Source organism: Notothenia rossii (genome assembly GCF_949606895.1).
Source record: "Notothenia rossii genome assembly, chromosome: 6".
In the NCBI taxonomy this organism is placed as follows: domain Eukaryota; kingdom Metazoa; phylum Chordata; class Actinopteri; order Perciformes; family Nototheniidae; genus Notothenia; species Notothenia rossii.
Window position 1 is genome coordinate 71264834 of NC_136909.1, and position 15551 is coordinate 71280384.

At 36.9% G+C, this 15551-nt stretch overlaps 1 protein-coding gene across 1 annotated transcript in view; it reads left to right on the forward strand.

The window, feature by feature from the left end:
- The window catches only part of lmbrd1 (LMBR1 domain containing 1), a 49768-nt gene that overhangs the window by 28909 nt on the left and 5308 nt on the right, over nt 1-15551 (forward strand). Inside the window, exons 8-14 of the mRNA XM_079687291.1 lie at nt 90-215; nt 896-1048; nt 3890-3954; nt 4080-4182; nt 5789-5893; nt 5972-6121; nt 7663-7729. Of these exons, the coding sequence (XP_079543417.1) occupies nt 90-215; nt 896-1048; nt 3890-3954; nt 4080-4182; nt 5789-5893; nt 5972-6121; nt 7663-7729 (769 nt within the window). The remainder of the gene's footprint in view (nt 1-89; nt 216-895; nt 1049-3889; nt 3955-4079; nt 4183-5788; nt 5894-5971; nt 6122-7662; nt 7730-15551) is intronic.

The window sequence follows — 15551 nt, forward strand, 5'->3', positions numbered from 1 at the left end:
ATATGTGTGGGTGGGTGCATGTGCCATATGTGCCACTCCACTCTGACACTACTGTGTGATTATAATAGTAGTTTTGCTCTTGTTTTCAGGCATACGGTATGTCTGTACTGCCTTTGAATCTGATAAAAGGCACACGGAGTGTGGTGTACGAACGCCTGGAGAACACAGAGGACATTGATGATGTCGAGCATCAGATAGAAAAGCTGAAATCCAAGGTTGGTATCTCAGATGGCACATACTGCAATAGTGACATAAGTCATACGATCACTTCATTGAACAAAACCTAGAAGTGAAGATGAATAGATCATAAGCAGATTTATTAATAGCAAACATCCCAAAATATTTGAACAATGCTGATTCTCCTCTGCACTGTGTATGATGAGTGTCTAGTCATGCGTTTATAGAGGTAAACATGCATCATTCCCTCTGCTTCATCCGTCTGCAGTGTCCCTGTCTTGCGTGCACTCACCGATGCTTTGCATTGTGCTTATCAACCCCCCCCCCCCCCCCCCCTTTCAAATGAAGGCAGCACAAACAGGGAAACACATACACAGGTCTATGTGTTGCTATTAGTTGCCAGGGTCAACGTGAAGCTAAACACAAAACAACATTTCTCACAGTGCAATCGTCATTCCTTCGCTATATATATTTAACACTTTATTTTCTGAAATGATAGGTAAAAAGAAAATGAGATTTGTTATAACTGAACCTTTATACCTTATTATTTATTATATATTTCTTATTGAAATGTATTGAACATATCTTGTACAGTTCAACATTATCCACACCAGACACTCCAACTACAACAGATAATACCATAAATATAATTACCCATTGGTTTTCCTTTAAATATGTATTAATTGACATGTTTGGTTGTGTGTCTGTGTTTTGTCAGTGTGAAGACGGACGTCCTCTCTCCTCAAGGGACAGAGCGAACCTGCAGGAGCTGGAGGGCAAACTGCAGGTCCTCCGGCGCAGGGGGAGACACCTTGACATCGCAGAGAGGAACTGCTGCACTAAAGTGGGCAGTGCTCTCAGACCTTTGAAGGTGAGTCTACATAATGAAATTGGGTCCATTTAACAGAAGTGAAATATATGTCTTGTATGAACTGTATTTGATTGTCTGCACATGAATATTGGATGGACTTTATGTGTTGTTGCCTTGTTTTAATTGGCACTGTTGTGTTATTGATCAGAGGTAGGTTAAGGCTGCACAATAAACCAAAGCTAATGTTGTGTTTCTTCACTATAGTTGTGTAATTTAAGGATTCATGTTAAGTCACGTATCATGCCGTTGTTCGTTTTTCCGCCAACTTCAAAATCTTCCTCCTTAACTTCTTCTTTGTGCTCAAGTTCTAACCTGGACTGCTCTAGATTCACTTTTAGTTCTACTTTACACAACCGCATATTTACACGATTCCCACGGGTAGTCTCCTCACCTAATTTACTCTGAAGTCTCTCAGGGAGTCTCACATTTCACAGGCGAGATCTCACGGTTCCCCTGGGATCATCCAAAACAACTTTTTTGGGTTGGGCCAACCCATACCTGGACCTTTTTATAAATGCAATTTGAATATCATTGTGCCCATATTTAAAAGTTGCAAAAGGGGGTGGGATAGGAGCTGGTTTATAACAACACTTGCTTTAAAGTTAAAAAGCAGTACTACCTTCATATCTATATCCACTGGCCTAGTCCAGGCAAAAATCCTTTCAGCATATTTCATATTGATCAAGTTTATACTGATATTCTATACAGTCTCTTGCAGTAGTTAGTGCATCTTTAAACATCTAGATTGTAGAACAGGTACATCCTAGAGACTCGTTAAACAGAGCCAATTTGCAAAGTACTGTAAAAGAAGAAATCTGTATCCTCATCCCTAACCACCTGGTTACCATGATGCACCAGCTGTGATTATTAGCATCTTTGTAGTGGTTTTGGCGTAAACAACAGATTAGAATTTTTTATTTAACAAAAAATACCCAATTTAATTTTTAAATAACCCAGAGAGACTGTCTTGACCAATCTTTGAATAACAGAATAAAGGCTGATCATATCTGCTTGAATGTGATGTCGGTGGGTCAGTCATTTATTTTCCTTTTAATGTGTTGTACTGTATCTTACCTGTTTGGATCTTTCTGACAAAAATAATATTTTTCTCCTCACACACTTACTGCTTTAGCTGTTAAATTCGACGACATGCTACTTCAATGACTCACCACACAACACCCAGCGCTCATTTAGGTGCATTGCAACTATCTGAGCAGAATAGCATGCGTTCTTTTTGTCCGTTCATACAAGAAGTAAAGGCATTGACAAGCCAAACTATTCATTTTAACACTATTTTTGGGATTTATCTGTGTTATGGACAGGAACAATTGTAACATCATGCTCCTGGTTCACATTTTCCTCCCACTGCTATTCATTTCCCAGTATTTGATTGCACTGCAGGTATGCACAAACATTTTAAACCAGTGTCTGTAACAGTTTGTCTTTAACCGAGGGGTTGCTGCTAATGACAGTCCCCAGACCCAAATTTGAACAGTAATGAGTTGGGAGATGTATTTACTGTATTCTCAGGCACTGGTGTAGAGTGATAAGCCAAATGATTGTGATTTCTCCAGAGCAGTTGCACCACCATTCCTCCGACACATGCTGTCCTTTTCATATCAACTCTGGTGGTGGGCGAAAATGACTTCTTGAACATGCAGATATCTACAGTTCAAAACAGCTTGGACCCCAGAAAAATAGCTACTGTGTTTTGGATGGGACCATAACAAAATGTCATTTTTCATAAATCATAGCTTTGGTCTTTGCATTTTCCATTTTAATAGCCAAACTGTTTTTGCATGACAAAGATATCTCTTCTTTTTCCATTCGTTTTTTTGGATTAAGAAGATGAGGCCAGTTTAATCAGTACATTTAATGACTATATTTTCCTTTGTCTAGCCAAATGACTTTTTAAATTGTATTTATATCAAGACAATATCAAAATTAAAACAAAGTGTGTGTTGATTATCCGTTCCTTGATTGTAATTGATGCTTAACTACAATCAAGTAATGTTTGTTCTTAGCTAATTTGTTTGGAAGATAGTTTTTCTTTAGACATTGTGCTATGTGTCACTGAAACATATATTTAAAGTGTACTACATATTCTGTTCACCTGTTTTTAAGTTCCCTATGGCTGGTACAGGATAAAATATAATGTATTTTAGCTATGAAGCCCCACCCCCCCCTGAAGGCGAGCAGTTGATGAGCTTTATTGCCTTTTTGGCTGCCACCCACCTTGCGCCTCCCTGGTGTCCCCCTCCCTGCTCTGTGTGGACCGTGCCATTGCCCCCCCCCACCCCCCTGTCCCTTCAGGCAGCAGTTCCAAACTGTGCCATATGGTCTCTCCTTGACAAAAGACATGGAAGAAAGGTTATATTTGCTGACCCTGTAAATGCCTTTGTAAACATACCTCTTCCTAGGGCTGCTCGTTTATGGCAAAAATCATAATCTTGATTATTTGGGTCAATAATTGATATAACGATTATTAAAAACGATTATCCATCGACTTTGAAAACATCCATTTATTGAAAAAAAAAATGTGAACAGTATGTTTTTAACAGTTGATTACCATTAACTTTAAGTATAATTCAACTGAAAAAACAATAAAAAAATATATATATATTAAAAAAAAAAAATAATAATAGTTTTATTTTGATTATGTTGTTTTCATAATCGTTGCAAGCCAAAATCGTAATTGCGATTAAAATACGATTAATTGAGCGGCCATACCTCTTCCTTTATCCCTGTTGTTCAGTCATTGGGCTCATTATGATCCCTGTTCGTTTGTTGGGGGAACATAATCACTGCTGTAATGGATTGTTTTTTTTGCTTTTTCTGCAGATAACGCTGGGCATTTTCTTTATTCTGGTTGCCCTGCTGTTCACTGTTGCCCTGTTCATTTCAAAGTAAGTCATAACACAACAATTCAAAAGGCAGGCAGTACGGCACAAAATCAACCAACATTTTTCTGTTCTGCTATGTGTAAATCTGGACCTAAGTACACGTGTTTAAGTATTTCCATGTGTTTCAGTTTGGATAAAGCTCTCCACTCTGCTGGAATCAGCTCTGGGTTCATAATCTTTGGCACCAACATCACCAACCCTCTGAATGAACTACTATTAGTATTACAGCCGGTGAGTATCCTCTCATCTGTCATGTCACAACGATGATTATCCTCAATTAAGATGTGCTTAAAAACATATTTTTTGGTTTCCATCATCATCTTCCTCAATTAAGCATAATTCCATCTGTTCAAAAGTGTATTTGCTTTAATGTAGTGCAGGTGATCTTTTTAAAATAACAAAATCTCAACAGCAAAAGTGGCTCCATACATTCAAGGAGTCATATGGCTTTATGAAACAATTAGCAGTTTGTCACTCCTTAATATGCTCTTACAGTCACCACTTAGTCCAACAACCATAAGGTAGCAACATTACAGACAGGGAAATGATACCCATATCAACTCTCAATTGATTTTGCATTCTGATATCAATTCAAAATAATGTAATGTTCCACGGGAGGAAGGCTGAGGGAAATGAAAACACAGTTAACACAGCTATAAGTGGGAGCATGGTAGATGTTAAATGGCAGCGATAGAGAGATGGCAGGATAGTTACTACAGAAAGACTGTTTTCATAAACAAGCTGTTGATCTGATTCTGAAACCACTTATTCACAGTGATGCAGAAGTTAGTATTTAAAAACCTATTGTCATTGTAACTTCCACGAAGGATACAAATAATAGTAAAACCCTACAGTACAATACAGTGTACATCCTTTAATAATGATGATGACATACTTTGCCTAACATCACCAGGCTGTCTGTTTTAACTAATCTAAAACCACTGTGCGCTTTGCGGTCAAAGGGTCAATCAATAAAGTTTCATCCTTTACATTTCTCTGTAACCATAATTGGACACCTAGGAAATAAAATGTGTAAAAGTATAGTGGAGTATAGCAAAGATGAATGTAAATAAGGTACAACACATCTTTGCATCGCCCATAAATATTCTATTTTGCCATTTACAATATTTATGTAATTTTCATTAAATGATATGTACGGCCAAAACGTTTTGCATGGATGTCTGATGAATGAACCACAATGTATTCCTTCGCTTTTCTTCACTGTTGTGTTGTGTTCTCTCCAGTTAAATGTTATAATCATGTCTATTTCTCTATAAAGTTTTGATTTTAGCATAGCCTTAGAGTTTTTAAAATGTGAGCTTTTGAGACAACATTACATCAGGACCTTTTCTTCTTTCCTCCTGGTCTGCTACAAGACAACGGACGCTCTGTTAAACTTAGTATTCCACTGCCGAGTTTAGAGGAAAAATTGACTGACAGCTCAGACATTAAAGAATGGCCTCATAGATAGTGGCATTGATTAAATGTCTACGGCCAGTGTTTAGAAGTATGACCTTGATATCTAAGAAATTAAGTGCCGCATACCAAGAAGAATGGAAAACTGCATAGGGATCAGGTTTGAGGTTAAATCAGAACATGAGAGAACGTAATTGATGTAATACTCACACGCACTGTGCTAATTCTAAGGTTAGGTAAAATAACCAACAGGTGCTTGGACCAGCTCGATGTGCTTTAGACTAATTTGCCTGGAGCAAGTGTAATTGATGTAAGTTGCTCTTTAACAGCTCCAAGCGTCCCTGAGAGGAAACCAGCCATTAACAGCAATAATGTTTACTTTGTGAGAGATATAGCTGACCTTCTGCCCATGTGGTCATAGGTGTTTCCGCTGGACTACATCCTGATCACAGTCATCACCATGTACTTTGTAGTGACCTCCATGGCTGGCATTCGCAACATGGGCATCTGGTTCTTCTGGATAAGGGTAAGCAAAGGCCTTATCGTGTATTAGCCTATTAACGTACCACCTTATCAACATTAACAATATGTTCTGGTTTTTCAGCTGTACAAAATCCGACCCAAGAAAACTCGCCCCCAGGCTCTCCTCTTCCTCTGTATGATTCTTCTCTTGATCGTCCTTCACACCAGCTACATGATCTACAGCCTGGCCCCACAGTACGTCATGTATGGCAGCCAGAAATATCTCGTACAGGTGAGCAAAAGTGAAGTCAATTCCCCTTATTTATGGTTTTTTAGTGTCATCAATAATTGCCAACTCTGAGGCTCTAACGACGTCAGTGTCGGTCAGTCGGCGGGTTGAAACCACTTTGATCCAGCAGCATGATCTCTGCAGGCTGGTAGCAGGGCTTTCAGACTCTTGTTCTTCTTGTGTTTTGTCTGTCTGTGTTAGGATACTGGGCTCTTACTGTGTGGATCTGTAGAATGAAAGTATAGCCTCTGTGTGAACTGATGTCGCTCTGCATTCTCTGTGTGGGTGTGTTTGCATGTGCTTTAGATCCACCCTTGTGTGTCTCAAAAATCCTTTAGACAACATAATTAAAAGGAACCACAGTGTTGTTTTTGCTGAAACAAACTCTTTTTAAATGAGAGAAAAAAACCTTTTCTGTATGACTCAAAGTAAACATGCCTTTTCTGCTGCAGTCTTTTTGCCTACAGTATCTGAATACATTATGCATCATTTTCTACCAGTCAAGCTTGTACAATGTTGCTTGTATGCAGTGGAAAATAAGAATTGTGCACAGGGAGATTTTTTTAATTAACTTTTAGGTTGTCTTTATCATGTGATGTCCTCGTTAAAGTGAACCCTAAATAACAGTTTATAGTTAAATGTAAACTTAAAGGCTTATTTTCCTCTGTTAGATCTCAAATAGATAGATAGATGGATAGATAGTTAGATAGATAAGTACTTTATTGATTCCAATTTGGGACATTTTTGTGTCGCAGCAGCATAAAAAACAAGGCAATGTACATAAGAGAAATCAAGACACTAGAAATAAACAGTCCAAAAATATTTCTGAAATAGAAATAAAATAGCATTAAAAAGTAAAAGAATATACATGTGGAAAAAATACACATTTCCAGTAACAAATATAATGCAGGGTATTACTGTATATATATATATATTAATTGTGCAAGAAATTGATTATTCAATATTAAATTGAATATAAATGTAAAATGAATCCTAGTTATTGAATTTTTCAAACTTTCAGGTGGTTTTCTGCCCGTCCACACTACAGCTTCGACAGCTTCAAAAACGGTTTCCAACGCGTCTGCCCATCCACTTTGAATGGGGTGACGTCACGTTGCCTCGCTTTTCGTCGAACTGAATTGTGGGTAGCAGAGCGGAGCTTTCCTGGCGTTTCAGGCTGCAAAAGTTGAGCAATGTTCAACTTTTGAAGCTTCTGAAGCTTTTGGTGGAAGAGTCAGTCAATCAAATCATATGCCGGTACAAGCTCTAGCCAATCAAACCGCTGCTTGTGTGTCAGGGGCGGGAGATTCATGTGATTGGTTGTTGGTCGAGCTTCAGACACGCCCGCCGGCAAGCTTTTTTTGAAGCTGTAGTGTGGACGGGTCTCATTCTTTAATTTATGTTGTGTATTATTGTAGTGTTATAGACTTCAAGATATTATACTTTTGACGCTTCTTTCAAAGCAACAATATGTTAGTACGGCATCAAGTAGTTGGAAGTGATTCTTTTCTAAACAGGTTGGTGCCTCCTGTGTTTTTTCTCAGATGCCGTCAGCAGGTCCTGCATCAGGGAACAGCACCACAAGGATCTGTGATGCTGATGCGCCTGAGGGTAAGTGTGTCATCACTGCTAGCACAGCAAGGTAGCGTGGCCCAACAGTAAGATGTTGGAAGAACTTACACCACAGCATCAAAGATTTATCGCTCACAAGTCAAGTCTATACCAGAAGAAGCAAAGGACAGTGTTCAGCCGAGCCTCTCCGTGTAGAACACAGCTCAGTTGTCTTAATACCATTCATTATTCAGAAGAGGGAATAATACCAAGGACAAATATTTACTAATGCTGTACTCCTGCCGTCTCCATGCCAACGCTTATTAGAGTAAATCAGCCATGAAAAACATTAATGTGTGAATGTACATCCTACCAGTTAGCTTTATCACAGTCATTTATTAATTTGCCAGAAAGCTAAAATAAGGCTCTTGTCAGTGCGGGAGCTGATAAGTTTGAATTGCCATATTCGGTTATAAAGCCAGAGATAGTTTTAATTATGTCTGTGTGGCAGTCTGTCTGTCAAAAAATGTAATGAATAGAATCACTTTCACTTATAAGTCCAGCCTATGATATCAATTATTCGTGCATAGATTGTTGCACTTTGGCAAACCTGTCACATATAACCCCCCCATCAGTTTACCCCAGTCCCCACTCTATCTTCAACCTGTTAGAGTGTTTTGACTGTTTTGCATGTTTGTTTTTGTAAGGGAGGTCTATTAGCGTGGGGAGTTATTATTTTTTCATTTAAATGAAACTAGGTGTGGGTCCATAAATGCTGTCCCAGAAGACACGGAAACGCATTGCAATTAGAGTAGCTAATGAGTGATGATGGGTTTAAATGTCAAATATTTAATTCATATTTTGAGTAAAGGTCACATTAAAACAGTTAAATAAAAGTGGTGGATTCTCACAAATATTAAGCATATATGATATTTCCTATATACTTATTTTGGCTGTACCAGCCCTTAAGTATTGTACAGTTCATTATTTGTGTAAATAAATATTGTTTGGTCCTTTTACAAATACTTTCCTTCTCCGGACTCTTACGTTTTGATTAAGTTTCCATTTTATTTGTTTACATACAGGTTTTTAGTTTTGTTCTACTGTAAGCTAAAAGCAACAGCTGGCAAATCCCGCCAGTCATTCATTTATTGCTGAAGAGTTCCCCTTAAAGATGTTTCCTCTAATAGCTCCCATTAACATTAAGAGAAGGATATGAGTGTTGGTTGGCAGAACTGCTTAAAAAACGTTTTACCAAATATGCCATTAGCCTATAGCTGTTTTAAATTTCAAATTGATGTTAAATCGCCGGACTATTTAAAAGTTGTTGCTGCTGCTCGTATTAGTTATATTGAAGTTAAAGTATAGGGAGTAGTGGCATACTGATACTGCTGCATTTGTTCACAAGTCTTCAAGGCTAAAAAATACTTCATACGGAATAGATTGAACTGAATCTACCTCAATTCAGAACACTAATGCATATTCAAAGCCACATTGTATGACATGCCATTTGTTAGTGGGTACAAGGTTCTTCCCTTTAGAAGTGTGGATACAATTATTTAAAAATGCAGCACCTTAAAAAAACTTGCTTGTCTAAAAAACACATAACTAATGCTGCATATAACTAATGCCGCATATAACTAATGCTGCATATAACTAATGCCACATATAACTAATGTTGCATATAACTAATGCTGCATATAACTAATGTTGCATATAACTAATGCTGCATATAACTAATGTTGCATATAACTAATGCTGCATATAACTAATATTGCATATAACTAATATTGCATATAACTAATGCTGCATATAACTAATGTTGCATATAACTAATGCCGCATATAACTAATGTTGCATATAACTAATGCTGCATATAACTAATGTTGCATATAACTAATGCTGCATATAACTAATGTTGCATATAACTAATGCTGCATATAACTAATGTTGCATATAACTAATGTTGCATATAACTAATGCCGCATATAACTAATGTTGCATATAACTAATGCTGCATATAACTAATGTTGCATATAACTAATGCTGCATATAACTAATGTTGCATATAACTAATGCTGCATATAACTAATGCTGCATATAACTAATGTTGCATATAACTAATGCTGCATATAACTAATGTTGCATATAACTAATGCTGCATATAACTAATGTTGCATATAACTAATGCTGCATATAACTAATGTTGCATATAACTAATGCTGCATATAACTAATGTTGCATATAACTAATGCCGCATATAACTAATGCTGCATATAACTAATGCTGTATATAACTAACTAATGCTGCATATAACTAATGTTGCATATAACTAATGTTGCATATAACTAATGTTGCATATAACTAACTAATGCTGCATATAACTAATGCTGCATATAACTAATGTTGCATATAACTAATGTTACATATAACTAATGTTGCATATAACTAATGCTGCATATAACTAATGTTGCATATAACTAATGTTGCATATAACTAATGTTGCATATAACTAACTAATGCTGCATATAACTAATGTTGCATATAACTAATGTTACATATAACTAATGTTGCATATAACTAATGCTGCATATAACTAATGCTGCATATAACTAATGTTGCATATAACTAATGTTGCATATAACTAATGTTGCATATAACTAATGCTGCATATAACTAATGTTGCATATAACTAATGTTGCATATAACTAATGCTGCATATAACTAACTAATGCCGCATATAACTAATGCTGCATATAACTAACTAATGCTGCATATAACTAATGTTGCATATAACTAATGTTGCATATAACTAATGTTGCATATAACTAATGTTGCATATAACTAATGCTGCATATAACTAATGTTGCATATAACTAATGTTGCATATAACTAATGTTGCATATAACTAATGCTGCATATAACTAATGTTGCATATAACTAATGTTGCATATAACTAATGTTGCATATAACTAATGCTGCATATAACTAACTAATGCCGCATATAACTAATGCTGCATATAACTAACTAATGCTGCATATAACTAATGTTGCATATAACTAATGTTGCATATAACTAATGTTGCATATAACTAATGCTGCATATAACTAACTAATGCTGCATATAACTAATGTTGCATATAACTAATGTTGCATATAACTAATGCTGCATATAACTAATGCTGCATATAACTAACTAATGCTGCATATAACTAATGCTGCATATAACTAATGCTGCATATAACTAATGTTGAATATAACTAATGTTGCATATAACTAATGCTGTTGATATAATGTGATTTTAAGGGTGTCTATTATCATCTGGCCGGGGACAACAGCTGTTACTGTTTTTTGTGACAGTTGATCAATGGGGACTGTCCACGAAACTATAAACAAATAAACTAAATAGGAATAACTTGAGACAATTAACTAAACTACAGACAAAACGAAGAAAGAACCAGAAGCCATTAGCATGTTTTCTTGGTCTTTCAGAAGAGGCTGTAATTAATGGTTGACGACGATATCAGGGTTATACAACATGGAGGTGCTAATGGACTAATGTATTTGGCATTTGAAAGAAGCGTACCTCTTTGGGCCAAGTTCTCATGAATATATTGCACCTTTCACAAAAGGTGGTCGTCGCTCTTTTCGTCGCTATTCCAAGACGGTATTTCGTTTTAAATGAATGTTTCTTTCAAGTCAAAACATTTGGCAGTATGTTGCCCTTCAACTGAGGATACTTTTCCTATCTAGACAATAGACAACTCTTATAATTATATATATAATAACAACTTTGACTAAAACTACAAAGGAAATGCAAATAAAATACTTTTTGTTGACAAATTGAGACATACATTTGCTTTCAATTAATCCAGCTATGTTTACTTGGTACACTAATGCCAAAGCTGCCAACATGCATTAATTACACAAATGACAATCCCCCATAATGCTCTTGTTTACATCACTATTCACACAGAATTGTGGAAATGAATTGATTTGGGTGTTTGTTTTTCGCAAACAAATAATTTGTCTCTCGTCCTACAACGATTACAACCAACCCGACAGATTCATCCATGATTCTGCACCGCTCCGTCGTGTTGTTTATTGCTCTCTGGAAGTTGTATTTCACTAGAAGAGAAGCCACGAAAACTTTAAAGGTTGAGCTAGATTAAGAAAATTACAACATTTATAATAATAATTTGTTGCTGGCACCACAGGATGCTCAATTAGGAAGAACATTTGTTTTGCCCTAGCAGTGTTAATTACTGAGAGCACATGTCAAAGTATAAGTCGGTGCCAGGATCCCTCGGGCAATGGCCACAAGTATTTCTGCTCTCTCTTTGGACCAGTTTAGGAAAAAGGTTCATATTTTTGCCATCTTGGAAATGGCTCCTGCTTTCATAACAGCCGTTGCACCTCCTACCATGAGGAGGAGGAAGTGTCATGCAGAGACAACACATGCGACTGCAAGGGAATATAAACAGAAGCTTACCGATTCATGCACTGTAGAAAGTAACAGGTGAAATATTTCATTCCTGCAACTCTTTCTTACAGAAAGTAGAGAGCACCTCATCATGCTGCGGTGAAATTCGTTTTTTTATTTATTTATCTGTAGCAGTATAAAGGCACGGAGAGGGATTAAGGGGCGAAGACTTCATGGCTATGTGCCAGTCAGTCCATTCATCTCATCTGAATGTCTATCAATAATGTGTGCTCTTTAAATAATGTATACTTAAATCCCTGTTTGCATGGCCCATTATTAAGGACCTAAACTGATGCTGTTCCACTGATAGGAAAAAGGCATTTACGTGGTTCAATGCAGGTTATGTACATTTTATCATAAAATAATGTACAATACAAAATACATAGAAGAGTACAGCATGGTCACATACCTTACTGTTCAAAAACCTTACCCTATAATACCTACATTCAGATTATCTAATCCTTATCATCTTGAAATCTGTAACATAATGTATTATAATATTCAAATTCGGTTTCCTTGTATTCATCTTTTGCTATTTTAAATGTAGAGCCATAACAGCAAAGCATTAGGCAGCGTACTCTATCTGTATGCTTTGTAAAAATAGAAATAGTATTCTCCATGCCATGCTCCCTCTCCTGTGAGATTTCTTTTTTGTATTTGGCATGACCAAGAGATTCACAAACTTAGATATGCATTGACACATTGCTGTAGATGTTAAAATAAGAATGGGTGGAAAATGGCCTCAGATTGAGAAGAGGCTCTGGAGAGCATCACTTTGTAATAACCCTTAGTGTGGCACTGGATCAAACCACAGCTAAGACAAAAGAGGGTATAAGTCAGCCTGCTGACTGATTGGCCGGTCGGTCACGGTGATGTAATGACGCCAACATCTTGATGAGCAGGTGCTCGCTGCCAAGCTCTCCATTATCTTCTCTAAGGTCATTACCACACCATTACTCATTTGGAGTATGTACTCAAATGGAAATGAATCCTTAGGAATTAGTTGCTATGGCCCCAGACAACCTGAACTCTGAAGTCTACTATGTGATTTAACACGGGGTATAAAACGGATTTAAGCAAAAGAAGAATCAGAGTATCGGCACAGTAGTGATACTGCTTTCCTCCTTATTTAATCAACTGTTAATTCCAGACAGGGAAAAGTTCAATCTTAATCCATTCATTTTATATCCACTCATTTTCACTCGTGCCATTGACACAAACTTCAACCCTTAGTCCAAATGTGGTTTTAGTGTAGTAAATCACTTTATTTATTTCAAGTCATTTTATTAATGAATCCCCGAAAGATGTATGTCTTTGTGGAGTCTTGCTGAAAACTTCTCAGCATTAGACAAGGCTGCTCTTTCAAATAATTCTTTCTGCCATGATGCTCCCGCTGCTTCTCATGGTGGGCGAAGCGCTTTGATCGCAGACTGTGACTGGCATCAAAGTTCTTCAACATCTACCATCTTACATACTTGTACTTGATGATTTCCATTTATGTTGTATTTTTTTGGGCTGCAAATGATCTTATTTTAAAGTTGAGGATTTTTAAATGTTAATGGACCATTACCAATTTAAAGAAGTTCTAATATCAGTAATTGATGCATTTGATTTGACATCATTATGACCACTTTCATTATAGATTTCTCTGTCTTTATGTCCATTTCTAATGATGACTAATGTCAGACACCACTCCTGACAAAATGTCTTCCCAAAACATAACAATTATCTTAGGTCGATTGTGTTACACTCTTTAATAAACCCTGTGCATCTTGTTTACATTAAAAGGCACATTTAAAAACCTGAGTATGTCAACAACAACTTCATTCCTAATGGAATAGCGGCTCCGACACTTTGCAGCAATAGATCCACACATGTTTTTGTTTTTGACACAGTAACTCAATTTACCAAGAAATGCCCTCTGGGTCATCGTTCCACTTTTCCTGCTAATGATTTTCTTGCTCTTTTCCACCATTAAGGTCGACACTCTCAGTTACACAATTATAATTATTGTGGTATTCGACCCCTCACGCCCGAGCCATTCTCTAAATGTCTCGCTGGAAGTTCAAGCTGAATTTTAACTATGCTGAAGTCCAGTTTTCAGCTTAGAAGATATATCACATTATTTCTAGTTTGAATCCCAGTGAAGAAACTTTCTAATAAACAGGAGTGTTTTTTTTAAAACTGTGGACTGCTGCTGGTTTCCTAGCAACTTGCCAGTTTCCGCTGCGCAGTTTGAAAGAGCTTCAGGGGGAAGATGGTCATAATTGTATGTGTTGCCTATGAGATGTCAGGTGCCTAAGCAATTTCAACAGGAGGCTCCCTGAACCCCAACACAAATTAATAGTAATTTTCTTTGTATCGAGGGGATCATCATCAATTTGGATTACAATGGAATGTGTCAATCAAAAAGCTATTCTCGTTAAGCATCTTGTAATCCACAGACACCCCTTACCTTTTGAAGGAAAATACACTTTCAAATGAAATCTGTTTGCTTAGTATTCTGACAAAAGACCTCTACTGTGAACTAATAGAATAAAAACACTTTCTGAACAGGGCTACAAATAAGGTGTCATTAAAATGATACTCTTTGCCGAAAGCTGCTCTAATTGGTATTTTTCAAGTTTTTACCTTGAAAAAAAAGCTCTGAAAAACCTACTACCTGCCAAGCACAAAACAGCACATAGAAAACCTTAGGGAGCAGCTGGTACACATAGTGGAGCTTGTGACGTAATGCTCCATGTATTTCCCTCAGGAGATGGTGGAGACCAAAAATGGAGTGAATATTTGAAACTTCTAAATAATGAAAGGGTTGTTGGCATGTTGTGTGATTGGCTGAAGTCAAATTGTTTTGGGGATATATCTCTAGGAAACAAGATCCATATTGTGAATAGCAATTATTTTCTTTGTTTATGTTGGTGATTGGTTTAAATAAGGTTATGTGTACATTTATTGCCATCTCTGTCTTATAAGGATGTCTTACTTAAATAGATTTCGCTGCAAATTAGAACAAGCAAAAATGTGCTTTTTTTCTGTAAACTGTATTGACAATATGAGAAGCCAGCAATTTGAAAATAGTTCAGTGGAACTTGGAAAGGAACATCAACATCCTCAAAGGACTTTGCGATGAAAGTACTCTATTGCTTTTAAGGCGGAGAGAAAGTAAAAGCATACAGTGGAGGAACACAAGGCCTTGCTGATAGACGCTTTCACAAAGAGCACCGTGTGTGTGTGTGTGTGTGTGTGTGTGTGTGTGTGTGTGTGTGTGTGTGTGTGTGTGTGTGTGTGTGTGTGTGTGTGTGTGTGTGTGTGTGTGTGTGTGTGTGTGTGTGTGTGTGTGTGTGTGTGTGTGTGTGTGTGTGTGTGTGTGTGTGTGTGTGTGTGTGTGTGTGTGTGTGT